The following is a 15,162-nucleotide window of genomic DNA, read 5'->3' on the forward strand; positions in this document are numbered from 1 at the left end:
GGATCCAAAATGCAGCAGTCTGATTGGTCCTAGAACAATGCAGCAGTATGATTGGTCCGCAGGAGCCACCCATCCAGCTCCAGATGGAAGCGAATCCACAACCTGATTGGCCTACAGGAGAATCCCGGAATTAGCCAATCATGTGCAGCCCATTGTGTAAATAATGTATATAAAGCAGATACTTTGGGGGAACTTTCATTCCTCCTCACCACTATGAGCTGAATAAAGAGCATGAAATCCACTCTTGACTCAGAGTATATTTCAGTAACGCTAATGAAAGAGTTGGTAGCTGAAAGTGCTCATTTTTCTTCTACCCTCCCCATTCCCCTTTCCTTTGAAGCCTTATATCTTAGTACACCAGCTGTTGTTTCCGGTGTGCTTTAGGAGAAAGCTGGTATAAGCTGAAATGTAAATAATGAAAACCTAAGTAGAAATGCACAAAACAAACAAACAACCATGTAAATAATATCCTGATCTCATAAGGAGAGCAGTGCAGTGGAGCTTACGGAAAAGGAATTCACATTTACTGTACTCTGCAAAAGCAAGCTCGTTCATGTTTCTCCTTTACCAGTTAGCTACTCTTACAAGATGCGGGACTTCAGGCGCTTCCCTTGCACCCAGGGGTGGTTCAAAACATCTTCGATCCGTAGTCGGTGAGAAACGTCAGGCTGCAGCATGCGGAAAATAAGGTCTTTGCATTCCATGCTCAGGGAATCTGGGAAGAGCACTCTGTGTTCCTTCTGCAGTCGCAGCATCCTCTTGACGTTGGAGTCATCATAGGGCATGTACCCAGAGACCATGACATACAGGATGACGCCCAAGCTCCACATGTCATAAATTTTGGGGTGGTAAGGGATGCCTTGGATGACCTCAGGAGCGGCATAAGCTGCCGAGCCACAGAAAGTCTGGCTGGGGATGATTTTCCCGCTCCCGTCCCGGAAGCACCGCTTGGAAAACCCGAAATCCGACAGTTTGACGTTCATCTCTTTGTCCAGGAGGACGTTGTCGCATTTCAGGTCCCTGTGGACCACGTCTAAATCGTGGCAATATTTGACGGCGCAGCACAGCTGGCGGAACATCCGGCAGGCAACTTCCTCTGGCAGACCATGGTTGCTCTTTATGAACTCCAGGAGGTCTCCCTGCACACAGAGCTCCATCACGATGTAAACCTTGCCAGACGTCTCAAAGATCTCGTAGATTTTGACGATGGAGCAGTGGTTCACCATCGACAAGATATCCAACTCCCGGGGGAGGAATTTTTCCAGGAACTCATTTGGGACTTTCCTCCGGTCTGTGATTTTCACGGCCACGTTGAATTTCAGGCGCTCCGAGTAGGCGGATTTCACTTTGGCAAAGGAACTCGCGCCCAGAGTATGCCCCAAAATATAACCTTTCTTCTTCAGCACAGCTGCATCATCCATGACGCAAAGGGTGGGAAGACCCACCTCCCATCTGAGTGTAATTTAGTGGTGCATTCCTTCCGGCTGTGTGGTGGTCATCCTTGGGGTGGGAGATTAGACATACTGCCTGGTTTCTTCAGCACTGTTTTGAATACCTGATGTCATCAGCTGAGGTCATAAGGAGCATGAACATGTGATTCAGGGGCTTAAATAAAAATTGTACACTATCGTTGCCCATTGACATCCCCAAACAATCGCAGCTAATTCCACGGGGCAGAATGTGCCTGCTAGATCAGACCAAAGACCCTTCTAGGACAGCATCCTATCTCCCATAGTGACCAGCCGGATGCCTTTCGGAAGCCCAGAAACAGCTACCCATAACTCTGGATAATAAGCATGTAAGAATTCCAATGCTGACCTGTATTCGCCACAATCAGCATTGTATCCATTCTGCTGCAGTTTGATTTCCACCAAATACTATGTGTCTCATCTCACTAAAGGTAAAGGTAAAGGTACCCCTGCCCGTACGGGCCAGTCTTGACAGACTCTAGGGTTGTGCGCTCATCTCACTCTAGAGGCCGGGAGCCAGCGCTGTCCGCAGACACTTCTGGGTTACGTGGCCAGCGTGACGAAGCTGCTCTGGTCAACCGGCACCAGAGCAGCACACGGAAACGCCATTTACCTTCCCGCTATAAAGCGGTCCCTATTTATCTACTTGCACTTAAGAGTGCTTTCGAACTGCTAGGTGGGCAGGAGCTGGGACCGAACGACGGGAGCTCACCCCGCCGCGGGGATTCGAACCGCCGACCATGCGATCGGCAAGTCCTAGGCGCTGAGGTTTTACCCACAGCGCCACCCGCGTCCCACTGTCTCATCTCACTACCTGCTATTTAATATAATGGATGCTATGAACATTGATTTTAATGTAAAGCCTTGGCTTTATATAGAACAATTCCGCCTTTTTGAGGCTAGAGTGCAAACCAAACAACATTTTAGCACAGTGGTACCTTGGTTCTCAAACTTAATCCATTCTGGAATTCCGTTCCAAAACCAAAGCATTCCAAAACCAAGGCACATAGAAAGTAGTGCAAAATGGATTAATCCGTTCTAGACTTTTAAAAACAACCCCTAAAACAGCAATTTAAGATTAATTTCACTATCTAACGAGACTATTGATTCATAAAATGAAAGCAATAAACAATGTACTGCAGCCACACAATCAGTCAGTCAGTCAGTCAGAAGCTGAACTGGGATCCACACAGTCACAAAAACAAAAAAGCCGCAAAAACGAAAACACAGCTAGCAAAAACAGACAGTCCTCAGGGTAACACACAAAAGGGAAGTGTGGCACTCAAAACGGAGCATGTTCGGCTTCCAAAAAATGTTCACAAACCGGAACACTTGCTTCCAGGTTTTCAGTGTTGGGGTTTCAAGTTATTTGAGTACCAAGGCGTTTGAGAACCAAGGTACCACTGCATCCCTTTTTGGTGTCTCCTGTCCCCATATGTGGGGAGGGCTAGTCTTGCTATGGATAGAGAAGCAGAGCGAGTGGGTGTGAGAAAAGAAATAACACAACAGGATGTTATCCCTCATCCCTGCACCTTTGCTGGGAATTCAAGCTATCTGTTTCCATTTCTCGTAGGTCAGAAATCCCTGCTTTTCCCAATTGAAAGGATGGTGTGGAGGAAATGGACTCAGAAGAATGTAAGAGCCTGTTGGGTCAGGCCAGTGGTCCATCTCACCCAGGATCCTGTTCTCACAGTGGGCAACCACAGATGCCTGTGGGAAGCTCATAAGCAGGATTCAAACACAAGAGCCCTCTCCCCTCCTGTGGGATCTAGTAGCTGATATTCAGAAGCATTGCTGCCTCCAACTGTGGAGACAAGCATAGCCATAATGACCTATTGAAAGCCCTCTTCTCCATGAATCTGCTGAACCCTCTTCTAAAGCCGCCCACCTTGGAGGCCATCACTGCCTTGATTGGCTCTACACCGAGGAGGACCAGTATTTGGATCCAATCTGTTAAGTTGTGGGTGAACATATCAGACGACACAGCAATTCTTCAAACAGCTCTTGTTTATCCACAGGCCAGGACAGAACTGAACTGAAGGGTTCAGCCAGCCTGCTTATATACAGCTCCAGTACAACGTTACTGTAACAACTTTCTAAAACTATCCAATCACTGAATGTCACTTTCGATCCCTTATTTGCATAACTATCTACAGTATCCCCCTGCTGGCCCAGGGTGAGAACTTCAGTACATAACACTATCCAATACCTCAAGGACAATAATGATTGTTGTTACCAAACGAGAATAGCCAAACCAAACCTGCGTGACCCAACTGCAGAATACAGTGGTACCTTGGGTTAAGAACTTAACTCGTTCTGGAGGTCTGTTCTTAACCTGAAACTGTTCTTAACCTGAAGCACCACTTTAGCTAATGGGGCCTCCTGCTCCCGCTCTGCTGCTGCGCGATTTCTGTTCTCATCCTGAAGCAAAGTTCTTAACCTGAGGTACTATTTCTGAGTCTGTAACCTGAAGCATCTGAAACCTGAAGCGTCTGTAACCCGAGGTACTACTGTACTTGGCATGACACTAAATCGTGATTTAGGAAATCAGGAAGTCCTCCGATGCTTTTGTAACTCTTGTGGATACGAATTCTCTTTGAAAGCCATGCATTGTGCTTCTCTGTAGAGAGCTTTCTTCTTCCTCTTCTACTTTTCTACAAAGGGGACGGATTTATGCTTTGTTTCCTTCTTACAATCGCCTTCTTACCGAGGCTACGGAAACCACATGGGGGGGGGGGGAGAGAGAAGCCACCTCCTCGACCTCTTTCCATCTCACTGCCCAATGAGGGGCATATCATTAAGAGCAGATTGCTGTTAGGCCAGCTCCCCTCCAGTTCCTTATAACCAGGAATCATCAGTCAGAGGGAAACGGCACAGGCCTAAGAACTTGCAAGCTTATTGCTCTGCAGTAGTACAGCAGGCAGCTGAAAAGGAAAACACGCACTAACCAGACTCTGGATGCACTGACGTGAAGATTTGGGGGGCAACAGATGTTGACATGAGTTGGAAGTTCAAGAACATCTGGAGGATCGGAGACCCAACACCTCTGATCTGTTGCATCTGTTACTGCAGATATGTTTATTTACTACAGAGTTAGTGTCTGTTTGTTAGCTCTCTACATAGCTGGCAACCGTCCCTTATTTGATGGGAAAGTCCCTTATCTCAGCGCTGTGTCCCGCTGCTGTCCCTTATTGATGATGTCCCTTAAATTTCCCGGGTTTCAAAGGAAGCAGCTCCTCTCCCTCCCTCCCTGCCGGCCAGGGAGGAGGGAGGCTCCAACTGTGATGCTGGGCTGTGTTGCTCACCCAATAAGGAGTCTAAGAATGACTGAGGGGTGGAGCTTGCATGCCTTGTTGGCTGGGGACCTGCCTTTGCTCAGCACTTCCCAGCGGAGAGGTGACGGTGGTTTCCCTTGCTGCATCCCCTTTGCCGGGTTGCTGTGCTGTGGGAACCACTTCGTTTGGCTGCTGGCTGGGCTTTCTGCCTTTGGCTCAGAGGGGTTCAGAAGCTGAACATACCTGTGCTTGGAAAATCCCTTATTTTGGCTGCTCGTCCCTTTTTTTCCAAGGCTGCTGGTCCCTTATTTTCAAATCTGTAATTTGACAGCTATGGCTCTCCATGATACATCATTTTCTCTACTTCATCCCCATTTTTGTCTTATTAATATTAATATTTATTGAATTTATATACTGCCTACACCCAGAGGTCTCAGGGCGGTTCACAGAAAAGATCACAATATATAAAATAAAAATAAGAACAATAACCCAATAACACCCCCCCCAAAAGCCACATTTTAATAGGGCGTAGGATGTCAAACAGATCAATCAAAGGCCTGGATAAAAAGGAACGTTTTTGCCTGGCGCCTAAAGGTGTATAATGAAGGCGCCAGGCGAACTTCCCTGGGAAGAGCATTCCACAGACGGGGAGCCACTGCAGAGAAGACCCCGTTCTCATGCTGCCACCCTCTGGACCTCTTGAGGAGAAGGGACACGCAGGGACACGAAGAAGGGCCTCAGAAGATGATATCAGGGTATGGCTAGGTCCATATGGAAAGAGGCGGTCCTTGAGGTATTGCAGCATTTTTTGGAATGCCTTGGCAATGTTTTGTCACTGTGAGTCAGTAGAGTTGGCTGATCTCGGTCCCCAGGGTCTCTAGATCAGGGTTGGACCCAGTGCCCAGTGTGTGTGGGTTTTTTTGTGGGTAGAGGGGGGGGAGGGGAGCCTCAAAGATCTGTTGCTATTTCATACCCACCAACATTTCTCAGATGAAAATAGGGACATCCGTAATAATAATAATAATGGTAATATTTGCAACCCTCCCATCTGATGAGGTTGCCCCAGCCACTCTGGGTGCCTTCCAACATATATAAAAACATAATAAAACGTTAAACACTAAATAAACATTTCCTATACAGGACTGCCTTCAGATGTCTTCCAAATGTTATATACTGTAGTTACTTATCTCCTTGGCTCAGGAGTTACATAACACCATACCTTCCAACATTTCTCCAATGAAAACAGGGACGTCCTAAGGAAAAGCGGGACATTCCGGAATCAAATCAGAAACCGGGACGGCTTCTGTAAATCTGGGACTGTCCCTGGAAAATAGGGACACTTGGAGGATCTGCTATTTTTACAGCGGGGTCTCAGCAGGGTCCCTGTCGGCTGTGCCCTAGAGCTGTCCAATCAGCATGAAAGGGAAGCTTTTTAGCCACTGAGAAGAAGCTTCCTCACCCTTTGTGCTGTTTGGAGCCAAGCAAAGTGAAAGGAGTCAGCCACCAAGCATTGGCTCCTAGGACCACTCTGGAGAAGGTGCTAAGTTGTTGTTCTGCATGCTTCAAGGTTGATACAGAAAACACAATTTCAAGAGAATGTCGTGCAAATTCTATTACACACGATGGAACCTTCAAGGAAAGCCACTCCGAAAGAAGATATTAGGGCATGCCAAAATCATTTGCCTACGTAATGGTAAAGGTAAAGGACCCTTGGATGGTTACATCCAGTCAAAAGCGACGATGGGGTTGCGACGCTCCTCTTGCTTTTCAGGCCAAGGGAGCCGGCGTTTGTCCATAGACAGCTTTCCGGGTCATGTGGCCAGCAGGACTAAACTGCTTCTGGAGCAATGGAACACCGTGGTAGAAACCAGAGCGCATGGAAACGCTGTTTACCTTCCCACCACGGCAGTACCTATTTATCTACTTGCACTGGCGTGATTTCAAACTGCTAGGTTGGCAGGAGCTGGGACAGAGCAATGGGAACTCACTCCGTTGCTGGGATTCAAACCGCCGACCTTCTGATCGGCAAGCCCAAGAGTCTCAGTGGTGCAGACCATAGCGCCACCCACGTCCCAGATGATGCGGAAGGGGAAAAAAGGGGAAAGGTAAAGAAACCTGAATGGTTAAGTCCAGTCAAAGGTGACTATGGGGTTGCGGTGCCCATCTTCCTTTCAGGCCAAGGGAGCCAGTGTTTGTCCACAGACAGCTTCCCGGGTCATGTGGCCAGCATGATTAAACCGCTTCTGGCGCAAAGGAACACGGTGACGGATACCAGGGCAGACGGAAACGCCATTTCCCTTCCCGCCACAGTGGTACCTATTTATCTACTTGTATTGGCATGCTTTCGAACTGCTAGGTTGGCAGGAGCTGGGACAGAGCAACGTACTTGCAGGCAGAAAATAGGAGAGCTAGCCGAAAGGCAACACATGGAGATGTGTGTTGATAATTGCAATGCTGTCCCAATCTATCTATGCGATGTGAGCAAACCGTTAAAACAAATTCTCACCTCCGAACACATCTCCCCACCTGGTCTCCTGTGCTTTACTGGCTTTTTGCCAATAACCAGGTGTTGCCCCCCTTCATCGCATTGTGGGAAGACCTGCAGAAACCACAGGATGAGCAGGTGTCTCAGCCACGTCTCTGAGAAATGCAAACCGCAACCATCCAAACAACCACTTTGTCGATCTTTGCCTTGGCGCTGGCAGGCAGCACTGGGGGTGTGGGCCTGACACCTGCGACTTAGACGTTTGATTCAAAAGGCAGGCAATGCAAACTAGGAGAACGTCTGTGGATGCCTCTGTGGCAATCACACAGGGTCCCCGGACGTTTCACCATCTATTGATCCCTGTGCCACCACTTGATTTCTCGCTGCCACCACCCAGGCCCTACCTGGTACAATACTGAGTCCATTCAGGTTTAAATAGGAACATAAACTTATGTTTATTTATTGCAGTTTAACAAGTGTGTGGTTTCATAAATGGTATCGGTCAATTACAATCATAGGGTGCCTATCCAGACCTATAACTTCCACTAACTGCTCTCACTCACTAAACCACCTCTCAGATATTTACTTGTCTTCCTAGCTCCTAACTGTTCCTGACTCAACTTATTTCGCTACACTAACTCAACCTACCCACAGACTCTATCCCAATTCACTCCCACTCCAACCAACCACCCAACTCCCAACGAACTTCCCCCCTTCTCTCTCCCAGAGCTGGTTTTATAGTCCCTCTGACTCCACCCCCCTGGGTTCTGATTGGGTAACCTGTTTAACTATTTCACCTCCATCACTGAAATATACTCAGAGTCGAGAGTGGATATCATGCTCTTTATTCAGCTCATAGTGGTGAGGAGGAGGAATGAAAGTCCCCCCAAAGTATCTGCTTTATATACATTATTTACACAATGGGCTGCACGTGATTGGCTAATTCCGGAATTCTCCTGTAGGCCAATCAGGTTGTGGATTCACTTCCATCTGGAGCTGGATTGGGTGGCTCCTGCAGACCAATCATACTGCTGCATTGTTCTAGGACCAATCAGACTGCTGCATTCTGAATCCTATTGTTCTAGGACCAATCAGACTGCTGCATTTTGGATCCTATTGTTCTAGGACCAATCAGACTGCTGCATTTTGGATCCTATTGTTCTAGGACCAATCAGACTGCTGCATTTTGGATCCTATTCAACTCAGTACATAACAGGTAACCTGTTTAACTATTTCACCTCCAGCACTCTCATATGTTAACGTCACAGCCTCTACTCTCTCTCTCTCTTTCTCTCTCTCTCTGACTCTGACTCTCTGACTCTCATAAGAACATAAGAGGAGCTCTGGTGGATCAGGCCTGTGGTTCATCCCGTCCAATATCCTTGTTCTCACAGGAGCCAACGGAAAATTTTCGGGTCATATTGCTTCTGACAGTGAAGCTGGAACATCCTGGCTAGGAGCCGCTGGTACCCTTGTCCTCCATGGAGTTGTCTCTTTTAAAGCCATCCAAGTTGGTACCGTATTTTTCCGTGTATTAGACAAGGTTTTCTGACTTAAAAGTCACGTCAAAAAACTGGGGTCGTCCTATACATGTGTGGAAGGTGACTGGATTAGGCACGGCAAAGGATTCTGGGGCACATCTCTTGGACCTCATGCTGTTTCATTGGCAGCAGTGGAATTACCACAATTTGTAGTAACTGCTTGTAGCGGAAGGTCCCCGGTTCAATCCCTGGAATTCACAGGTAGCATGGGGCGGGGGAGGGATAAATTTGGTAATATGGTTCCCTGAACAAGGACAACATTTGGCAGCCCTCCCCTAAATATTTCTTATTTTCACAATAATTCTTTTGGTACAGTTGCTTTTTCATGGATCTTCTAGTAGGTACCTGTGTAAATACAGTGGTACCTTGGGTTACAGACGCTTCAGGTTACAGACTCCACTAACCCAGAAATAGTACCTCAGGTTAAGAACTTTACCTCAGGATGAGAACAGAAATCGTGCAGCGGCAGCACGAGGCCCCATTAGCTAAAGTGGTACCTCAGGTTAAGAACAGTTTCAGGTTAAGAACGGACCCCCAGAACGAATTAAGTTCTTAACCTGAGGTACCACTGTATAGGTTTTTGTTATTTTGCACTGCCCTAAATCTGGCGCTGCAGCTAGAGCTGAAATCCTAGAGACTGCTGGTTTGTGAAGACAATACTAGGCTAGATCTTTGAGTCTTTATGAGACAGCTTCCTATGTCTTGCCAGGCTGCCCCAGTGCATATATACAGTATATAGGGTTTTATCCAACTACATTATATTCAGTAATGGTTCTACAGTGGTGCCTCGCAAGACGAAAAGAATCCGTTCTGTGATTCTCTTCGTCTAGCGGTTTTTTTGTCTTGTGAAGCAAGCCCATTGACGGATTAGAGGATTAGCGCTATTAGCGGCTTTTAGCGGCTTATCAGCTTATCGGATCAGCTGATAAGCGGCTTAGCGGCTTAGAAAAAGGGGGGGGAGGAAAAAACCCCCGCAGGAACTCGCAAGACCTTTTCGTCTTGCGAAGCAAGCCCATAGGAGATTCGTTTTGCGAAGCACCTCCAAAACGGAAAACTCTTTCGTCTAACGAGTTTTCCGTCTTGCGAGGCATTCGTCTTGCGGGGAACCACTGTATTTCCTATAATGGCAGTGGGTCTACTCTGAGTAGGGCTGTCATTGGATACAACCCATATATTTTAAGAGCCGGGAGCAGTTTTCACAGCATTAAGCATGGGAAACTACAAAGTTTGGCTCAATTTATATCAATCATATGGAAATAAGCAATGGAGAATTTTTTACCCCTGTGGGAAGAGCAAGGAATCCTTCTACGAGAGAGAAAAAAAAGACTGGAAAATGCAATCGTGTTTTAGAAATTGTTTAATTTGTAATTCGTTTTGTATTGTTTTTGCTTTGTTTTGCTGTGCTGGGCACAATATAAATTCAGTACATAATAAGAAATAACAATAAGATGGTTGACTGGGAGATAAAACCCACTTCCCCAAAAGATCAGACTTTTTGCAATAAGGAAATGGGGAAATGCCCTGCAAAGTGTGGAGTAACACTTGCTTTGACGCAACATTGTCTAACCCCCACCCTCCAACAAATCAGGGTGAATGCCCAACAAATAAAACATGCCATCTGGAAGGGCCCTGGGGCTCTGTGAAACCCTTGGATGTTGTGAGCCCCTGTAGAATTTCCCAACCTCTCACCCCTGGTACTTTGCCTCTTGCAACTACCACCCATCCAGCTCATACACAGATTAAAAGCACTTTCCTCTCCTAGAGTTTCCAGCAACTGGTATTAAAGAAGCATTACAGCTTCCAGCTATGGAGCCAGAGCATAGCCATCGTGGATTCTAGCCACTGATAGCCTTTCCCTCCATGAATCTGACTAACCCTCTTTTAAAGCCATCCGAATTGGCGGCAGACGCTACATCAAGTGGGATTGAGTTCCATAGCTTAACTATGTGGCCCCCTGGAAGGTTGCCTACAATAGAATGCGGCCCTCAGGCTGGAAAAGGTCCCCCCCCTGCACTGTGTTGTTGTTGTTGTTTAGTTGTTTAGTCGTGTCCGACTCTTCATGACCCCATGGACCAGAGCATGCCAGGCACTCCTGTCTTCCACTGCCTCCCGCAGTTTGGTCAAACTCATGCTAGTAGCTTCGAGAACACTGTCCAAACATCTCGTCCTCTGTCGTCCCCTTCTCCTTGTGCCCTCCATCTTTCCCAACATCAGGGTCTTTTCCAGGGAGTCTTCTCTTGTCATGAGGTGGCCAAAGTATTGGAGCCTCAGCTTCACGATCTGTCCTTCCAGTGAGCACTCAGGGCTGATTTCCTTCAGAATGGATAGGTTTGATCTTCCTGCAGTCCATGGGACTCTCAAGAGTCTCATCCAGCACAATAATTCAAAAGCATCAATTCTTCAGCGATCAGCCTTATTTACATAGTTTTCATACATCACTACTGGTAAAACCATAGCTTTAACTATATGGACCTTTGCTGGCAAGGTGATGTCTCTGCTTTTTTAAGATGCTGTCTAGGTTTGTCATTGCTTTTCTCCCAAGAAGCAGCCGTCTTTTAATTTCGTGGCTGCTGTCACCATCTGCAGTGATCATGGAGCCCAAGAAAGTAAAATCTCTCACTGCCTCCATTTCTTCCCTAATCACTGTACCAGACCATTTTTCTTTATTTCATGCTGTTTGATTGTAAAAAGCCTCAAAGAATTAACCAAAAGAATAAAACGATAAAATTGTATCAGTAAAAACTGTCAAAAACAGCCAGTTAAAAGTATTTCAGAATGATTGAAATCAACAATAAACTAGAAAGGCACACGTCAACACTCAAGATATATGGGTAGGCTTGTCTACACAAAAATGTTATTAAGCAGGTGTTATGTACTGAAGTTCTCACCCTGGGCCAGCAGGGGGATACTGTAGATAGTTTTCACTCAGGTCCACATATGCAAATAAGGGATCCAAAGTGACATTCAGTGATTGGATAGTTACAGAAAATGGTTACTGTTGCGTTCTAGTGGAGCTCTATATAAGCAGGCTGGGTGAACCCTTCAGTTCAGTTCTGTTAATAAACAAGAGCTGTTTGACGAATCGCTGTGTCGTCTGATATGTTGACTCACAACTTAACATCAGGTGCTCTAGGAAGAGTGCAGTGAAAGGCACCTGCCTGATGTCAGTGAGGTGCAGTGCTTAGATTGTGAAGACTAAGGAACTAGGAGTCTAGAGTTCGAATCCCCGCACAACCATGAAGCTCACTGGGTGACCTTGGACCGATCACTCTCTCCGCCTAACCTACCTTGTGGGATTAAATGAGGAGAGGGATAACCATATACCCACCACTTTCCCCCTTTTTTAAAATTTTTTTTTCCAGTTAAAATAAAATAAATAAATATAACATTATATAAGGCATCCACACAACATGACCAGTCCAACGAAGTTGATGTTGAAGAATCATTGCTTTGACACTGGTGATCTTTGCTTCTTCCAGTGCACTGGCATTAGTTCCCCTGTCTTCACAAGTAATGTGGAGAATTTTTCAGAGACACCGTTGATGGAATCTTTCGAGGAGCTGGAGATGGCGCTTATAAGTGGTCGATGTTTCACAAGCATACAGTAAGGTTGGTGGTACAATATCTTTGTAAACGAGCATTTTGTGTTTCCCTGCCAATGTCCCGGTCCTCAAACACTCTGCACTTCAATTATTTTTATTAATTTTCCGAATTATTACAAATCCAACCAAATTACTTTAGTACAATTTCTGTCTTCCCAAGTGATGTGCAATTTTTTCCGGAGATAGCATTGTTGGAATCTTTCGAGGAGTCGGAGAGATGGCGTTTATAAGTGAGCCAAACAGCCGCACCCCAGCATACCTGGAAGGGATTAATCCCCATTGAACTCAACGGCGCATCGCTTATGCTTTGCAAACTCAAGGAGGCGCGCTCGGTCGATCGCGCATGCGTGTGGGCGGAGCCTCCTCGCCTCTCCCCCCTCCACGCCCCCGAGGCTCCTTCGCAGCGAGAACTACGCGCCCCTCATTACCCCACGCGCCTATGCAGATCGCTCCGCCTCCGAGGCCCCGCCCCCGCCTCCCTATTGGCTGCGAGGCGCGCGGCGGCGAAGGAGGGAGAGGGGGCGGCACCTCAGGAGGAGCAGGGGAGACGCGGCCGCCATCTTGTGCGTGCAGCTATAGCCAGTCAGCCGAGCCAGGCGGGCTGAACGGCCCCCGCGCCTTGGCGAGCTCTCCGGATTCCTCCCCCTCCCCGCCTCCCGCTTCGCTCCCGGGGCTGTGACGGAGAAGCGGAGGCCGCCTCCGACGCCTTTTTTTGTTTCTATTTTTCCTTTCCCCTCACCGCCCCCCTCCCGCGGGGGGGTTTACGTTGCTGCGCTGGGGGAGGATGAACGGAGGATAAATGGTGCCCAAGGCAGACAGCGGCACCTTCCTCCTCCTCTTCCTCCTGGTACTTAGCATCACCGAGCCGTTGCGGCCAGGTACGGGGGCCGGGAAGGGACATGTGGGGAAGCGGGGGGCTCGGGGAGGGGGCTTGGAGGGGGGAAGCGCGCGCGCACACGCAAGGGTTAAAGGGGTGGTGGGCCCCATTTGCAGGTGGGGGGGCTCTAGGATGAGCCCTTAGGGAGAGACTTCAGGCCCCCTTGCGCAGGAGTTTGGATGTTGCTAAGGATCCCCCAGTTTGTTTCCCTATCTGCACCTATGCATTTTATAAATAAGGGGAGGGGTCCCACTTGTAGCTGGGGGAGGATCTGAGATGGGACCTTAAGGGGAGATTTCAAGCCCCCTTGGCAGGAGTTTGGATGTTGCTAACGATCTCCCAGGTGGCTTCCCTATCTGCACCATTGCATTTTATAAATAAGGGGAGGGGTCCCACTTGTAGGTGGGGGGGATCTGGGATGGGACCTTAAGGGGAGATTTCAAGCCCCCTTGGCAGGAGTTTGGATGTTGCTAGCGATCTCCCAGGTGGCTTCCCTATCTGCACCATTGCATTTTATAAATAAGGGGAGGGGTCCCACTTGCAGGTGGGGGGTGCTCTGGGATGACACTTTAGGAAGAGATTTCAAGCCCCCTTGCGCCGGAGTTTGGGGGTTGCTAAGGAGCTCCCAGGTGATTTCCCTACCAGCATCTGCATATTTTATAAATCTACAAGAGAGGTGTAGATTTAGGATACTGGGATAAGGAGGGTGTCTTGAGGGTTTGGCTTTTTAAATGGTGGGGAGAGATCTCTGCCAAAGGGTGGGGGGCTGTGGCCCCACCTTCAGTTGGGAGGTGGTGGCTCTGGCCTGCAACCTCGAGGCCTTCCACCTTCTTGCACTGGAGTTTGGGAGCTCAAAAAGGAGCACCTCTTCCCAGGTGGTTTCCCTGTATAGCGCCTGTGTGGTTTTATAAGTAAGGGGATGTTTAGGGTGTGGGTTGTCTTTGGGGATCTGTCTGTGCTATGGGAGACTGAGTTCTGAGGTCTTGTGTTAGTGGAGAGGGGGATGGGATTCCCCCTCCCTCATTGGAGTGGTGACAGTAGGGAACCCCTGGTGGTTCTCCAAGAATGTATCTGGGGTGATAGGGTATCTCATAGACCTTTGCAGTCAATAATTGAGATCGGAGAGGATAAAGGGCAGTAAGACCTAGAATGAGGTGTGTGTACATTTGTATAGCCGAAGTCGGTTGTAAGATATGGAATTCAGATCTAGTCAGGAATTGTGATGCACCGAGATCAGGAAGGGGTCCAAAAATGTCAGAGGGAGCTTAGTATATGGCACCAAGAAATGATGGGGTTGGGAGAACTTGATGACTCCTGTGGTTTACACTGGCATTAAAGTCAAAGCAAAAAACAAGCAGGTTGGGAAGAGAGAAATGATGGCACAGGCTAAAGTAAAAAGAGGAAGAGGAAAACAGTCACCTGTATGGAAGGAAATGGAATTTAATGGGGTTTCAGGGGCATGGGCAAGAAGTGGGTGAAATGATGTGAGAAAACCTCTGAGCCTATGCATTTGAAGCATATGTGCAAGATGGGAAAAGAAAAAATGGTTTCCCAGTGGGATGTTGTAGTGCTGAATGATAGGACAAAATAATCCTGTCCTAGTTGCAGTGTCATTTTCTTATTAAGCCCTGCTGAACAGAAGATGATCTCCACTTTGGAAGCTTCTATTGGACCTGGCTGATGGGGGTGGCAGTATCTAGGACCCCTTTCAGTTCTTCACCTGTTGTGGGGCTGAGGGAAAAGCAGGATGCTTTCCACAGATTTTCCCTATCAGTACTTGTTCCCCCCAAGATTTGTCTGCAGTTTGCAACGCAAGCCGAAATCTAGAAGTGTAGTTCTGCAGGTAAGTCAGGAGGGGGATCTAGAACTCTGGCCATACTTGGAGTAGACCGATTGAAATTAGCAGGCTGAAG

At 47.7% G+C, this 15,162-nt stretch overlaps 2 protein-coding genes across 6 annotated transcripts in view; one reads left to right on the forward strand and one right to left on the reverse strand.

The window, feature by feature from the left end:
- Positions 1-502: 502 nt before the first annotated feature.
- LOC308575955 (testis-specific serine/threonine-protein kinase 1-like) lies at positions 503-1,542 on the reverse strand. Its single transcript, XM_081175128.1, has one exon. The coding sequence runs from the start codon at positions 1,419-1,421 to the stop codon at positions 582-584; it is 840 nt and encodes a 279-aa protein (XP_081031254.1). The 5' UTR covers positions 1,422-1,542; the 3' UTR covers positions 503-581.
- Positions 1,543-12,901: 11,359 nt separating this feature from the next.
- DGCR2 (DiGeorge syndrome critical region gene 2) overlaps positions 12,902-15,162 on the forward strand; it is a 64,710-nt gene continuing 62,449 nt past the window's right edge. For 4 of the 5 annotated variants that reach the window (XM_081174951.1, XM_081174952.1, XM_081174953.1 and 1 more), the window contains exon 1: positions 12,903-13,250. In XM_081174951.1, coding sequence (XP_081031077.1) covers positions 13,172-13,250 — 79 coding nt within the window. In that variant the 5' untranslated portion in view covers positions 12,903-13,171. Of the gene's footprint in view, positions 13,251-15,162 lie in introns of all 5 variants that reach the window. The other variant, XM_081174954.1, reaches the window with a different exon arrangement.

Source organism: Podarcis bocagei, assembly GCF_964188305.1.
Source record: "Podarcis bocagei genome assembly, chromosome: 16".
Lineage (NCBI taxonomy): Eukaryota > Metazoa > Chordata > Lepidosauria > Squamata > Lacertidae > Podarcis > Podarcis bocagei.